This window comes from Anguilla anguilla, chromosome 10 (assembly GCF_013347855.1).
Source record: "Anguilla anguilla isolate fAngAng1 chromosome 10, fAngAng1.pri, whole genome shotgun sequence".
In the NCBI taxonomy this organism is placed as follows: domain Eukaryota; kingdom Metazoa; phylum Chordata; class Actinopteri; order Anguilliformes; family Anguillidae; genus Anguilla; species Anguilla anguilla.
In genome coordinates this window covers 25,974,461-25,987,711 of record NC_049210.1, presented here as the reverse complement: position 1 = coordinate 25,987,711, position 13,251 = coordinate 25,974,461, and the positions used below count along the sequence as shown (strand labels likewise).

The 13,251-nt window shown below is 38.3% G+C and overlaps 1 protein-coding gene across 7 annotated transcripts in view; it reads left to right on the top strand.

Annotated features, from left to right (window-relative positions):
- Nucleotides 1-13,251, top strand: part of snapc4 (small nuclear RNA activating complex, polypeptide 4) — a 165,548-nt gene that overhangs the window by 65,371 nt on the left and 86,926 nt on the right. For all 7 annotated transcript variants that reach the window (XM_035436233.1, XM_035436234.1, XM_035436237.1 and 4 more), the window contains 3 exons: nt 2,212-2,322; nt 2,786-2,858; nt 7,382-7,546. In XM_035436233.1, the coding sequence (XP_035292124.1) occupies nt 2,212-2,322; nt 2,786-2,858; nt 7,382-7,546 (349 nt within the window). The remainder of the gene's footprint in view (nt 1-2,211; nt 2,323-2,785; nt 2,859-7,381; nt 7,547-13,251) is intronic.

The window sequence follows — 13,251 nt, the reverse complement described above, 5'->3', positions numbered from 1 at the left end:
GAGTCGAGCAATCTAGGCACGTCGGCGTGCCAACCACTAGGGGGCTTGCGTGAAGGCGTTAACAGTGGAAACCGGTACAATTGGACAAGGGCCGTCAGCAGCCACTTGACGTGATCTCATCAAAATACTGTCCTCTAATTAGACAAAATGCTCAACTTTGAGAGCTGATAGGTTCTTGCAAATCCAGTGCTTTTCAGGTCTTTCCAAAGCTTAGTGCAATTGTGCATGTTGCACCACTATATTGTGAAAGTATTTTCAAATAATTCCAAATCAAATATTTGAAATTTGTATTTGAAAATTCTGTATTTTAATAGTTTTTTTAACATACATTTGAAAGTAATTGCAAATGCATGCAAATGCTCCTTAAATTGAATTTCAAATACATTTTGTAATTTAAATACTCATTATTTGCAAATGCTGAATTTAAAATAATTTCTAAATAACTATTTGAAAGTAATTAAAATACTTGAAATATGTATTTGACCAAGGTCTGGTGGGGAGTTTCTTCTGGTGCAGTCAGTTAGCTAACAAAGCTATATGGGGCTTGCTATATTCACTTGCTCTCTAACAGCTTGATAAATGTTTGAACAATACTGATGGATTGGGTGTTAACTTGCCAGCTAACATACCTATCTCTGTCTAGGTTGTAGCTTACATTACATTACATTACAGGCATTTGGCAGACGCTCTTATCCAGAGCGACGTACAACAAAGTGTATAACCATAACCAGGAACAAGTATGACGAAACCCCTAGAGAGAAGTATCGGTCCAAGTGCAGGGAACAACCGCATAGTTCAACTTGGACCCTGAAGGTTAAACTGATTAACACTAACACAACGAGAACGGCAACAACGCAATCTATGGAAAAAATACAAGCAGTAGTTAAGACAGTTAATGCACCTAAGTCACCTACGAAACAGCTGCCTAGTTACAACCCTAAGCTTACAGTCATTTACAGGGGGGTAGGGAGGGATGGGGAGAGGTGCAGCCTGAAGAGGTGAGTTTTCAGTCGTCGTTTGAAATGGGTCAGTGTCTCAGCTGTTCTGACCTCCACAGGGAGGTCATTCCACCATCGTGGGGCCGGAACAGACAGGAGACGTGTTCTGGAAGTGCAGGTGCGAAGAGGGGGAGGTGCTAGGCGTCCTGAGGTAGCAGAACGGAGGGATCTGGCTGGCATGTAGGGTTTGAATATCTTGTGGAGGTATGCTGAGGCTAATCCCTTGACTGCCTGGTATGCTAGGACCAATGTTTTAAATTTGATGCGAGCTGTAACAGGCAGCCAGTGGAGGGGAGTGAGCAGGGGAGTGACGTGGGAGTGTCTGGGGAGGTTGAAGACCAGACGAGCCGCAGCATTCTGAATGAGTTGCAGGGGTCTGGTGGTAGATGCCGGTAGTCCAGCCAGAAGAGAGTTGCAGTAGTCCAGGCGGGATAGAACCATTGCTTGGACCAGGAGCTGGGTTGAGTAGGTGGTGAGAAAGGGGCGGATTCTGCGGATGTTATATAGCTTACAAACATGCAAACACATCAAACTCTAGCTAGGAAAGCAAATATCCTGACACTCTGCAGTCATCTAGCATCACTTGACAGCTGCACGTTGCACTGATGGCAAGTGGTGGTGTAGGGCTCTTAAGTTTTGCACTTTACATTGCATTAAGATAGTATCAGCTTTTTGCATTGTGGACATTGCTGTTGCTGCCATCAGCCCTACCCTCAGACTTTTTCATTCCGTGTCATCATCCTGTTTTTATCCTGAAAATTAAGAGTCCTTGTACCAATTTGAAGGTATGCCACTCATAATCTCAATACCCAATGCATGAGAAGTGACTTCTGATGCCATCTGCCAAGTTTGGATCTGCATGGAACAAATTGTTGGAATTTTTCTTTTTCTTTTTTAAGAAGGTTTTTCTGCTTTTTTCCCCAATTTGGAAGACCCAAACATACTTGCATTGCAACCTCCTTTGTAGATTTGGGAGAGCAGACATGCATGTGCTCTCCTGTGAAGCATGTACTATCGGCTGCCAGTTCTTGTCACACCACAGTTCACGAGTTTATGCATCAGCCTAGGGGCTGCCAGCCGCAGTTACCATTGGCACAGTTGTATTCAATACCAGCCCGTGGGAACCATCCATGTACTGGAAGAGAAGCTTAACATGATGAGCCACCTACCAGCTGAGGCTCTGTGTTTTATGTGTGTATTTCTTTTTTTAAAGATTGGAATACCTGAATGAAAAAATGGCCAAAGCAGAAAAATCAGAAGACATGGAGGAGCAGATTCTGCAAAAACAAATCAATCAAATAGAGAGGGAAATTGATGACATCAGGTAACTGTGTTTAAGAATGTTATGTTTATGTACTGACTTTTCCAAATATAATGGAATGATGAAATTTTGAGTTTAATTTGAAGTTGCAATGTCAGCGCGGGAATTAGTGATTAAATATGACTGTAAACTGAAGTGGTTTTATATTGCAAGTAGGCACACAAGGAATATGATTACGATGAGCGATGAGTCTGTTATTTGATGTTGTGATATTATGTTGGTGGTATAATGTCTCACAGCTAGGTATTTCTTAATTCAAAATATACATCCCTCTGTGAACGTTGAGGATAATTATTTGAATGATGGTTGCTGAGCTCTTCTTTGTGACTAAAATGTGTTGTCTGTAATCTGTCCTGCACTTCTTCCTGAACTTTGGACCTCATGATTTTTCAGAGGCTTTACATTTCTGTTTCTTTATGGGATCAGACCTCTGTGATTCATTGCTATTTTTGTTTTGTCTTCACAGCTCAATGAGTGAGGAACAGCTGATGGGTAGTCGCCATGATGATCATGACTGGGAGAAAATTTCAAATATTGATGTAAGTTCCTGGACAGTTCTTTATTGATTGATTAATTTGCTAGTTTTATGTTTCTTGAATGAGGTTGGACTTTTGAAGAGAGCGTGTGCTTGTCTGCTCTCCTGAGTTGACTGTAATTGGACAGGCCTACAGTTACAAGTGGACATTCCAAATTTAGTGGAAAAGATCAATGTTAACTGGGTAAACAAAAGAGAAAAATCTCTCTAAGTGAAACCCAGCGTGAACCCACGTTTGATTTTAGAATGCAATTAATTTGTTAGCCTTGACACTGACAGCTTAACTCAGAAGAGAGAGAGTACGATGACTGGATAGGAGGGTCAGTAAAAGCACAACAGCATGCAATTTTCTGATAATGTTTGTTCACATTGAACTTGAGTTTAAAAATGGAAGCCGTTAAATACAATAACATTGCTACATTTGTTGAATTGCTGGATCAAAATATATTCTTATGTTGCCTGGGTTGGCACAAAATTACAAAACTAAACATTACAATAAATTTTGACAATTAAATTATTATTATTACAATTTTGCAAAAGATCTTTTGCTAAAACTGAAATTTCAGTAAAATTGGAAAGGGTCATTTAAAGTTGATTTCACATGGAAGCATGAAGTGTAATGGTAGTTGAATAAGGTGCACAGATGAGATGGCCATGCATGCCTTACATGAGTCAAATGGAAAGACATTTAGCATTTCCTGAATGCCACTGAATTTCTTTCTGCAAATTTCACAAAAATCTGTCCTCTAGTTTTATGTTGATGCTCTAATGAAATGAATGCTATGGTGAGATGAGACCAGAAATTAGCTTTAGGTTACACGCACCAGAGTTGGGTGTTGCATAGGAAATGGGTGCTTATGTTGAAAAGGTTGTACCTACTGTAGAGAGACACAGTCAAATGCATTTAATAATAAATTGATTCACTATGGTAATTTGAGCAGTCAGTACAGCCCAACTTCCTAAAATAAGATGAACAGGACATGGATTGAATATGATAAAAATCTATTCAGTACTGATATGAATAAATTAATAATGCAAAGTAAGAAATTAACAATTATAACATGGGTAACTGGTAGACAACAATACAATGATTGATTAGCTAATAGCCAATAGAGAAAAGCACAAGAACTGTTACTTACTCTGTCTGATGGTAATTATAGATGTGCAAATATAGATTAGTATCGTTACTATTGGTTCACTTATATAACAGAATGACATAGTGTATTTCTGACCAATATTTGCATTTCATGCTATATCCGAATCGGGTACTAAGGGCTCCAATATGGCTTATTTTCTGGAAGATGACTGGATGCAAGGTATGTTTTTCTCGCTTCAGCGCTGGTCATTTCAAATGCTACCAAAAGTATGAAACTTTCTGCCAATTAACCGGAATCGTACATAAAAGTATCAAGTGATTACTGACACACTTGAAATTATAAAGTCTGAAAACTGCGTGTGAATAACTTTGCTGACTTGTAGAGTTAGCTTCTACCTGAAGATCATTGCTTGCTACCTAGGTAGCAGGCAGAACGTAACAGCAAAAAACACTGAAATGTTTATGTTGCTGTAATTCCTTTACGACTTTAATGCAGCTCCTTAATTAAAGGTACATTTACGGATATTCTCATCAAATAAGACATCTCCTTAGCCTCTCAGTCGAAAATTTGGTTGCGCTGCGAAACTCCGTATTCGGCATAGTTGTCATGTATCGTCTACTAATGAAACTAGAACACAGAGTTTGTGTTTTCAACTCATAGTTTGGTTGCAGGAGCAATGAATGACTGAGTTGAGCAATCTAGGCACGCCGGCATGCCAACCACTAGGGGGATTGCGAAAAGGGGTTAATGCACTGGATGTGATATGAGCTAGAACGTGGTGGACGGTTGAATGTTGTTTTAATGTAGTCCCATCCCCATACAAGAAAACACATTTATATGCTTTATAATAGACAAGCATTTTATTCATTTTTGGAGAGATTTTGGATATGTTTCTGGACCACTAGATATTTTAGACCGCTGTACTGACAGAAAGCCTGTAATTCCCACTTGAAAATTATGCAAAAGTGAGTTTCTTGTGTCAAAACTGTTGACTTGTAGTGGAATACATGATTATGTTGTGATTTATAGCAATGCATGATTTAGACATTTTGGATAGATTTGGAGACACTGGGTACATGGCTTACTTTTTGCTTCATAGATTGCTTAAGTAGTTTTGCATATGCTCCCTTAGATATTATGCACTTGTGGGCAAGGTGTTTTTGATCCAGGACAAGTATAGTTTAACCTGTGTTATATATGGGATCTCTCCGTATTTCATTGCAAACTAAAAACGAGCAAATTAATTTTAAATTTTTTACCTAGACAGTTGCATTTGGCACTTTATTTCTTCCATAATCATGAAGATAAACAAATCTGTTAGTTTTGTAAATGGTACAAATGTCCTGCTTCATTTAAGCCATTTTTCAAGTCTCTGTGATGCTCACCTCTGGAGTTATAAAGCTTTAAATAAGGTACCCCCTAAATGGGCAATGATTGGGCAAAGACATGTGCACAAAGGGGTTAAAAGCAATAAAATCATGACACAATACATTTGATACTCTTGATACATCTTTTTTCTTGTAACGTCAGCTGAACGTATGACTGAAAACTTGAATGCAAACCAAATGTCTAGCCAATCGACGACGAACACCCACCTGTACACACAAATTGCTTTATTTACAATTTGGTGCTCTTGAATCATTGCAATGTGAAACTGACATATACAATGTATATGACAGGTTAAAATAAAGCGTTTTCAGGTATGAGATGCCAAAAGCTAGTAAAACAATTTTATGTATAAAAGTTAAAACTGTGTTCATGCGTGCTAGAGACCTGCTGCTGTAATCGAGGCACAACTAGACTAGTAGTGTGGTTGATTATAATAGCCCTAGGATGCTTGTTGGAAAGCTCTAGCATGACTTAGGTTTTGTTATAATGGGCTCTATCTTACACCCAGCGCAAAGCAAGTGTCTTTGCTAGTTTCAGACCGACGCAGTTGTCATTTTCCCGTCATTTTTATCAGAATGAGCTGATCTGTTTCATCTGCAGAGAAGCGTTCTTTCCTACTACTTGGCAAATCCGCCATTATAATAGCAGTCCGCCAAGGTGCAAGCGCACCTGGCTTTTAAAGGGAATGGAAGATGACACTATGATTGGCTTATTTCATGTTGCACCCAAAACACATCTATGTTTAATTAAGAGACTAAGTACAACCCCTTTGAACCATGTGCCTTACTTTGCGATCAGATTATCTGCCGTTAAACTAAGAAAAAGTGGATTTGGATATGCCCTAAATGCGCTTTAGACCGTGCGCTTAGATCGTTAAAATATAGCCCAATGTGTTGGTGTTCTTTTGATTTTCCTACTTTGCAAATTCTTACTGTCACTTAAAACCTAGTTTTTTTATGTATTAAAAGCAAGATGTAATTTAAAAAAATGTTGTGTCACACTACAGGATGCCAATGCATAATTTTATCTTTAAATTTTTAAGGTGTTTTCCAGGATTAAAATTGACTATAAATTACTAATTTTCCTGTGGGGCTAGGGAGCACCAACAGTGGCTGCCATACATATTGCTTTGTCTGCCATTGCCAGAAAATAGTTGGCAAGCTATCCAGCTAGCAGGTAGGTTGTTAATGTTATAATTAAAGACCCTGTGTAGTCAAAATCAGGATTTTAAAATGCTTATATTATAACCAAAGACTATAAGGTTACTTACACATTGATTGTTAAAGTATTTCATGCATGTATGTAATGAATTAGATTTTTTTTCCTAAAAACTATACAATGCTCGACATTGCTGCCTGGCGGAGTATTTGGTATTGGTGGTTTTGAGACCAAATTCGTGACGTCGCGAATGTCTAATAAGTAGAAAAAATACATATATATTGTAATTTAGTAACTAAAGGAACAGTTTAAATGTAAGAAAAGGGAGGCTGCACAGGGACTTTAACTTATTAAAAGGAGGTTTTATAAACTATTTACCGCTCTAACTACCTTCACTACCATGCTGGGACTATTGTAGCTATATAGTAAGTCATATACCTGGGTAAGAAGAAAAAAAGCTAGCAACAGCCCTTTGACGCGCAATATCTTGGCTAGCTTATTCATTACATTACATTACATTATAGGCATTTAGCAGACTAAGCTGTGCAAGAAATGTCTGTGAGACATTTCTCACTTGCAACCTTTCCTGCTTGTTTTTTACTCATGTTGAAAAGTTAACTTGCCAGGAAAAAAATGTTTCTTAATAAATATTTTAGCTTCTCAATAAATCTCTCTTTGTGTTGGATGCATAAAGAGAGGTGGATGGCCTTTGCATTATTAATGTTGCATCAGGATGACTTTTGTCCTGAGACTTAAGCATTGGGATTTTAGCGTTTGAGAATTCTTACTTGGCAGAACTCATCAGTCAGATGAAAAAAATGTACATTTAATAATGACTACCTGAATCCCAAAAAATATACATTTTCCCCTTTCTTTTCTGCAGTTTGAGGGTACACGTAGTGCTGAAGACATTAGGAGGTTCTGGGGAAACTACCTGCATCCCTCTGTTAATAAGTCATCTTGGAAAGAAGATGAGATTGAAAAGCTCAAGAACATCGTAGAGAATAGGAACTACTGCAAGTGGGATCAAATTGCACAGGAACTTGGGGTAAGCATTTCTTGGAAACAGTCTGTGGTAAAAGTTTGTTGCTGCAACCCTCCATTGGTGATGTTCATGAGGCAGCAACAGTCAAATTCTCCTTCCATTACTTTGAGCTTTCATGAGTGCTGCTGCACCAGGTAGTGGTTTGGGAACAGTGTTTACTAAATTACTTATTTCTAATTCTACTTTCTCTTGAATGTAAAACTTGATTTTAAAAACATAGCTTCCTGCATGAATTTACTGAGTTAAATTTTTCAGTGCGAAGCCTTAAGAAAGCTGTCTGTTGAACCAGGCAGCAGTGCAAGCGAGTGCAACAATGCGGATGAGATTGTTAGAGACAGATTTATTTCAGCTTTAATTCACTGTATCAGAATTCCAGTGGGTCAAAAGTTTACATACACCAAGGTGACTGTCTCTTTAAATAGTCTGGAAGATTCCATAAATTGATGTAATGACTTTTTAAGATGCTTCTGATTGGCCAATTCTCGTAATTAGGAGTTAATTGGGAGTTAATTGGCACCTGTGGCTGTATTTAACGGCCTACCTTTAGAGCCACTGCCTTTTTGCCCTTGATACCATGGGAAAATCCAAGTAACTCAGCCAAATTGTGGACCTCCACAAGTCTGGTTCCTCCTTAGGAACAATTTCCAAACAACTGAAGGTACCACAAGCATCTGTGCAAATTGTATGCAAATATAAAAATTTTGGGACCACACAGACACTGCATTGTTCAAGAAGGAGGCACAAATTAACTCCCAGGGCTGAACGAACTTTGGCTCAAAAGCTTCAACTGAACCTCAAGACAACAACAAAGGAACTGGTGAAGGAGTTGGAGGCATCAGGTCCCAAAGTATCTACATCCACCATTAAGAGAATCCTACATAAACATGGCCTGAAAGGCTGTCGCGCTAGGAAGAAGCCCCTACTCCAAGACCGGCATAAAAAAGCCAGAATGAAGTTTGCAGGCGATCACCAGGATGAACACCTAGCCTTTTGGAGGAGTGTTCTCTGGTCAAATGAAACGCAAATTGAACTGTTTTGCCATAATGATCAGCGCTATGTATGGAGGAAAAGGGGGAGGCTTTAAATCTGAAGAACACCATCCAAACTGTGAAGCATGGGGACTGGTGCACTTCAGAATAGATGGCATCATGAGGAAGGAAGGTAGTCTAGAAATACTGAAGCAACACCTCAAGGCATCAGCTAGAAAGTTAAAACCTGGTCGCAACTGGGTCTTCCAGCAGTACAATGATCCAAAACATACCTCCAAAGTTGTAACAAAATGGCTTAAAGACAACAGTGAAAGGTGAAAGTGAAAAGTGAAAGTATTGGAGTGGCTATCACTGGCCTGACCTGAATCCTATAGAACATTTGTGGACTGAACTGAAAAAGCATGTCCGAGCAAGGATGCCCGCAAACCTGACTGAGTTACACCAGTTTTGTCAGGAGAAATGGGCAAAGTATTGTGAGAAGCTTGTGGAAGGCTACCCCAAGCATTTGATTCAACTTAAGCAATTAAAAGGCAATGCCACCAAATACTTACTGCATGTAACCTTTTGACCGACTGAAAATCTGATAAAAGATGAAATAAATGTCTCTTATTTGGCTATTATTTTGAAATGACCTTTTATGGAAATAAAGTAGATGCCCTAATTTACTTAACAAATGGAAATATATGGTAACATGAAATGTGTGGAGTTGTGAAAAATTGAGTTTGAATGTCTTTAGCCTTGGTGTATGTAAACTTATGGCCACAACTGTATATACAGACAGGTGACAAATTAACTGAAGTGCACTGCATGATACGTTTAAGAATTTAACCTACAATGCTCTGTGACATGTATAAAAATGCTGACCAGACTCAGCTAATCTTGATTTTAGATCAAGATGGCAAGAGGAAAATATCGAAATGACTTTGGGGTTCAATAAAGAGGGTTAATTATTGGGGCACGGATGGCAGGAGGTTCACTCACAAAGACTGCTCAACTGGATAAGGTTTGAACAGGAACAGTGACTAACGTGACATGTACATTTAGATATATGGGAAAGGCGTCAGTAAATAGTGTCGGGAATAGGGATGGGAATTGATAAGATTTTATTGATACCGATTCTACCGATCATTGATGGGAGCATGCAGCTGAAATCCTCAATGGAAAGCATCCTCACAATGATCTTATCTACAATCATTAGGCAGTGTTGTGCATACAACACAGGTCGTTCCCAGCCCAAACCACTGCAAAGAGAGCAAACTGTTTTTTTGTCAGTGACATTTACTTCTGAAATCTACGACAGCAATTGCAACCACATCATTTATTTTGCCTTTTTGTATAGCTATTTCCATGGATAAAATCACATTTATTATTATTATTTATTGGGAAAAACATTTACTTCATATCCAGGGAGATTGCCAATTACTTGCACGTTACATGACGTGTAGCCATTTAGTAATACGATCCATTTCAGGCTAGAAAATAACCCGTTAATCCAGGGAAATTTCTGAGTTGTCTTAGAATCTTTATCGCAACAGAATGTATCAAGGCTGGCAGTGTCCGCATAGCAGCGGACGCTGTAATGAAATTTTAAGTACGTCACAAGGAGTATAACAGCTGTTTTAGAATGTCAGTACGTCACCCGGATCATTTTTGCAGCCCGGATCAAATTTGTTGTGACAGCTGCCGTCCAAAAAAACACCTGAGAGAGGCAGCGTGCTGCTTGCGTCCCTCGTTGTGGTCGAAAGCACACATTCAATGACTGTGATGCTTGTGCATTAGTATGATATATAAGGGAAAAAAAGAAGAGCAACTCTTGCCCAGGTGACTGAGAATGTCAATAAAATCGACAACTACACTGAGAGGGATATTATAGTAGGGTTTCAGTGCATATTATCATTACAAAGGAAAATGCACATTTGAGAGTTACTTAGGCCATAGCCTATTTAAGAATTAAAAACAAACTCAAGACCAGATAACAAAAGCAAATAGCCTATTATACAGACCAATCTGGTGTGTGCTTATTATGAATGCATGTGACCAGCTGGCTGTTTGTTTTCCATTCATCATTTGGTAGAGGACCTAATTGCATGTGTACAATCCTGAAATTGTATTGAAATCCTAAAAATGTAGCAGCAGTGTCCAAAAAGCTATTGAACATGTTGCTTGCACTATCCTTTTTGTCACTGCTTGTACTCTATATATTTACAAGCAGTGGAAAAAAGGACGGTGCAAGCATTATTTGAGTGAATGTATAAAAATTATTTTAATAAAGTAAGCTGGCATTTATGTGGATTCATTAAGTTAATTAATCTTAAGCAATCAGCCCAGTGGTGAGCACATGTTGTTTGAAGTACAATAGACATATGGGCTGTAACAGTTTTCAAAGATCTTTGCTTTGTCTTTTTAATTCTTCATTATCTACAAATAGTTTTAGTGGCCATGTGTCCACACTTTCACCAATTAGGAGCCTACTGATTTAAACTCAGCCTTTAATTTGAGTTTAAATCAGTAGGTTCCTACACGTAGAAGTAAACACGTTTACTTCTCTTATGTAAATTGTTAATATATAATACAATGTGAATATGGGACTTTTATTCTCCGTGGCATGCATAAACATATATTTCTGACAATGTGGCATAAGGGGCAAATAATCCCTCTAAACATGAAGAGCACCGAAGTAAGAAAAATTAACAACTTTTTAAAATTCTGCGATTGCAATGGTGGGTGGACCGAAAACCAGCATACAAGGTAGTGCCTATTTTGGATTGAGTTTAAGAAAGATTGTTTCATTTAACAGTTGCTGATGTACAGGCCAATTACTGATCACTATCACTACATCAGTGCTAAAATAAAAGGACATTGGGGAAGCACTAAGAAGAATAAAAGGGAAATATACCTGATACAATATACAATTAAAGCTGCAAGCGGCGTTGGGAGGGGTCCAAGCATTGGCACCATCACGCCCCCTATGGAGCGATTATAAATTGGCTTTTTCCTCATGATCATATGCCTTCACGCAACATATCTACTGAATATCATGATGATTGTATAAAATATTGATGACTTATGGCCAATTTTGTGCTAAGAGACGCTGTCGGATGACTTAGTTGCGTCGCCACGGATGTATCCTGGCCGCTTCCCGTAAAGTCCTTTACTATGTCGTAACACTTAGATGGGATGTCATAACACATATATGGCCCTGCGTGTATGTACAGCTGCAGCGCTTCCATGCCGCAACTAAAACAGGTGTCACACTAGTGTTGTCACGATACCAAAATTTTGACTTTGATACCGATACCAGGTTTAGGATCACAACAATTGAAACTGAAACGATACTGATTCAATACTCGGTGCCTAACAATACTGAAATTACCTTAATTGATCAGAAACGAAATCTCCACAAGGGTTGACCTCATTTTCGAATTCACGGTTTATTAAAAACCTGGTTTATTAACAACCTTTAAGTTGAAGCCTCTTCAACATATTAATAAGCATAGGTCTATAGTGTTACAACACTAAACCATAGAAAACTATATTAAATATATTTCAAAAATTAAACAATTTTAAAGTAAATTATCTTTAAACAGGTCTTTCACTTTTAAATAGATCTAAAAACAGCATATTTCAATAACAATACAGCATCTTCCTATAATAAAATATGTACAAATTAGAACAGCTATTGCTACTGAAGTGAACTGAGTCTAAGCTTGCGCTGTATCAACGACAGAAAATACACAAGCGCACATCACCTCACTTGCCAACCTTAGTTGCTACTGCCATCTAGCGAAGATTCTGACAAATTACACTTTTCATCCTCTCAATCGGTAATGCGGGAGGCACTTTTCCTTGGCTTTTACATTTGATGCAAAACTACCGAACGTCAGAAAATTCTAATACCGAACCGTTTCTTTTTTTTTTTTTTTTTTTTTAAGTACCGAAAAAGTGCTGAAGTTTCGGTGTACTGTGCAACACTACATCAGACACAAACCTATACCAATCCATGGCTCAGCTTAGCAGAGAATGCACATTTCAGAGCGCCTCAGAGACAGATAGAATGATAACACATAAATACACATTTCAAATAATAAATACAACATTGAGAAAAAACGAAACAAAAGACGAAATATCAAGTCGCGACCTGCGTGCTGCGCGCCCAGCAGCCTACCGTTTTATTTATTTAGACATTGGCAGATGAGGAAATTTCCGGTTACGCTGACCTATAAAACGCTATTCCAAAAGCAAAATCAGACATGTTATACATCGTTAGAAAGCTTATACTCTCACCTACTGAATAAATGAATTGTCAGTCAAGCCAGACTGTACTGAAAATGGCGACAATGCCGTAAACGACACGTGTGGTATTACGCACAGCTATTTTTGAAGGTAGCCGACATTTCACAAACGGATTATCCAAGACAATATATGACCACTCAGTCGCAAAAGGGACACCTCTACGCGTAAAACCAATGGTAAGATTGTATATTTATTCAATGTTTAGTCCCAGATATTGACTGTAGAATGACATGGTATAATTTAAAAAAAAACGTTGTCTCGTTTATTTCGTTATTCAGTGAGCAGCGTTTTCACTGGCATATTTTAAGGTTAATGTCGGGTTTATCTTGTTGCTACGGAATATTACATTACATTACAGGCATTTGGCAGACACTCTTATCCAGAGCGACGTACAACAAAGTGTATAATCATAATCAGGAACAAGTG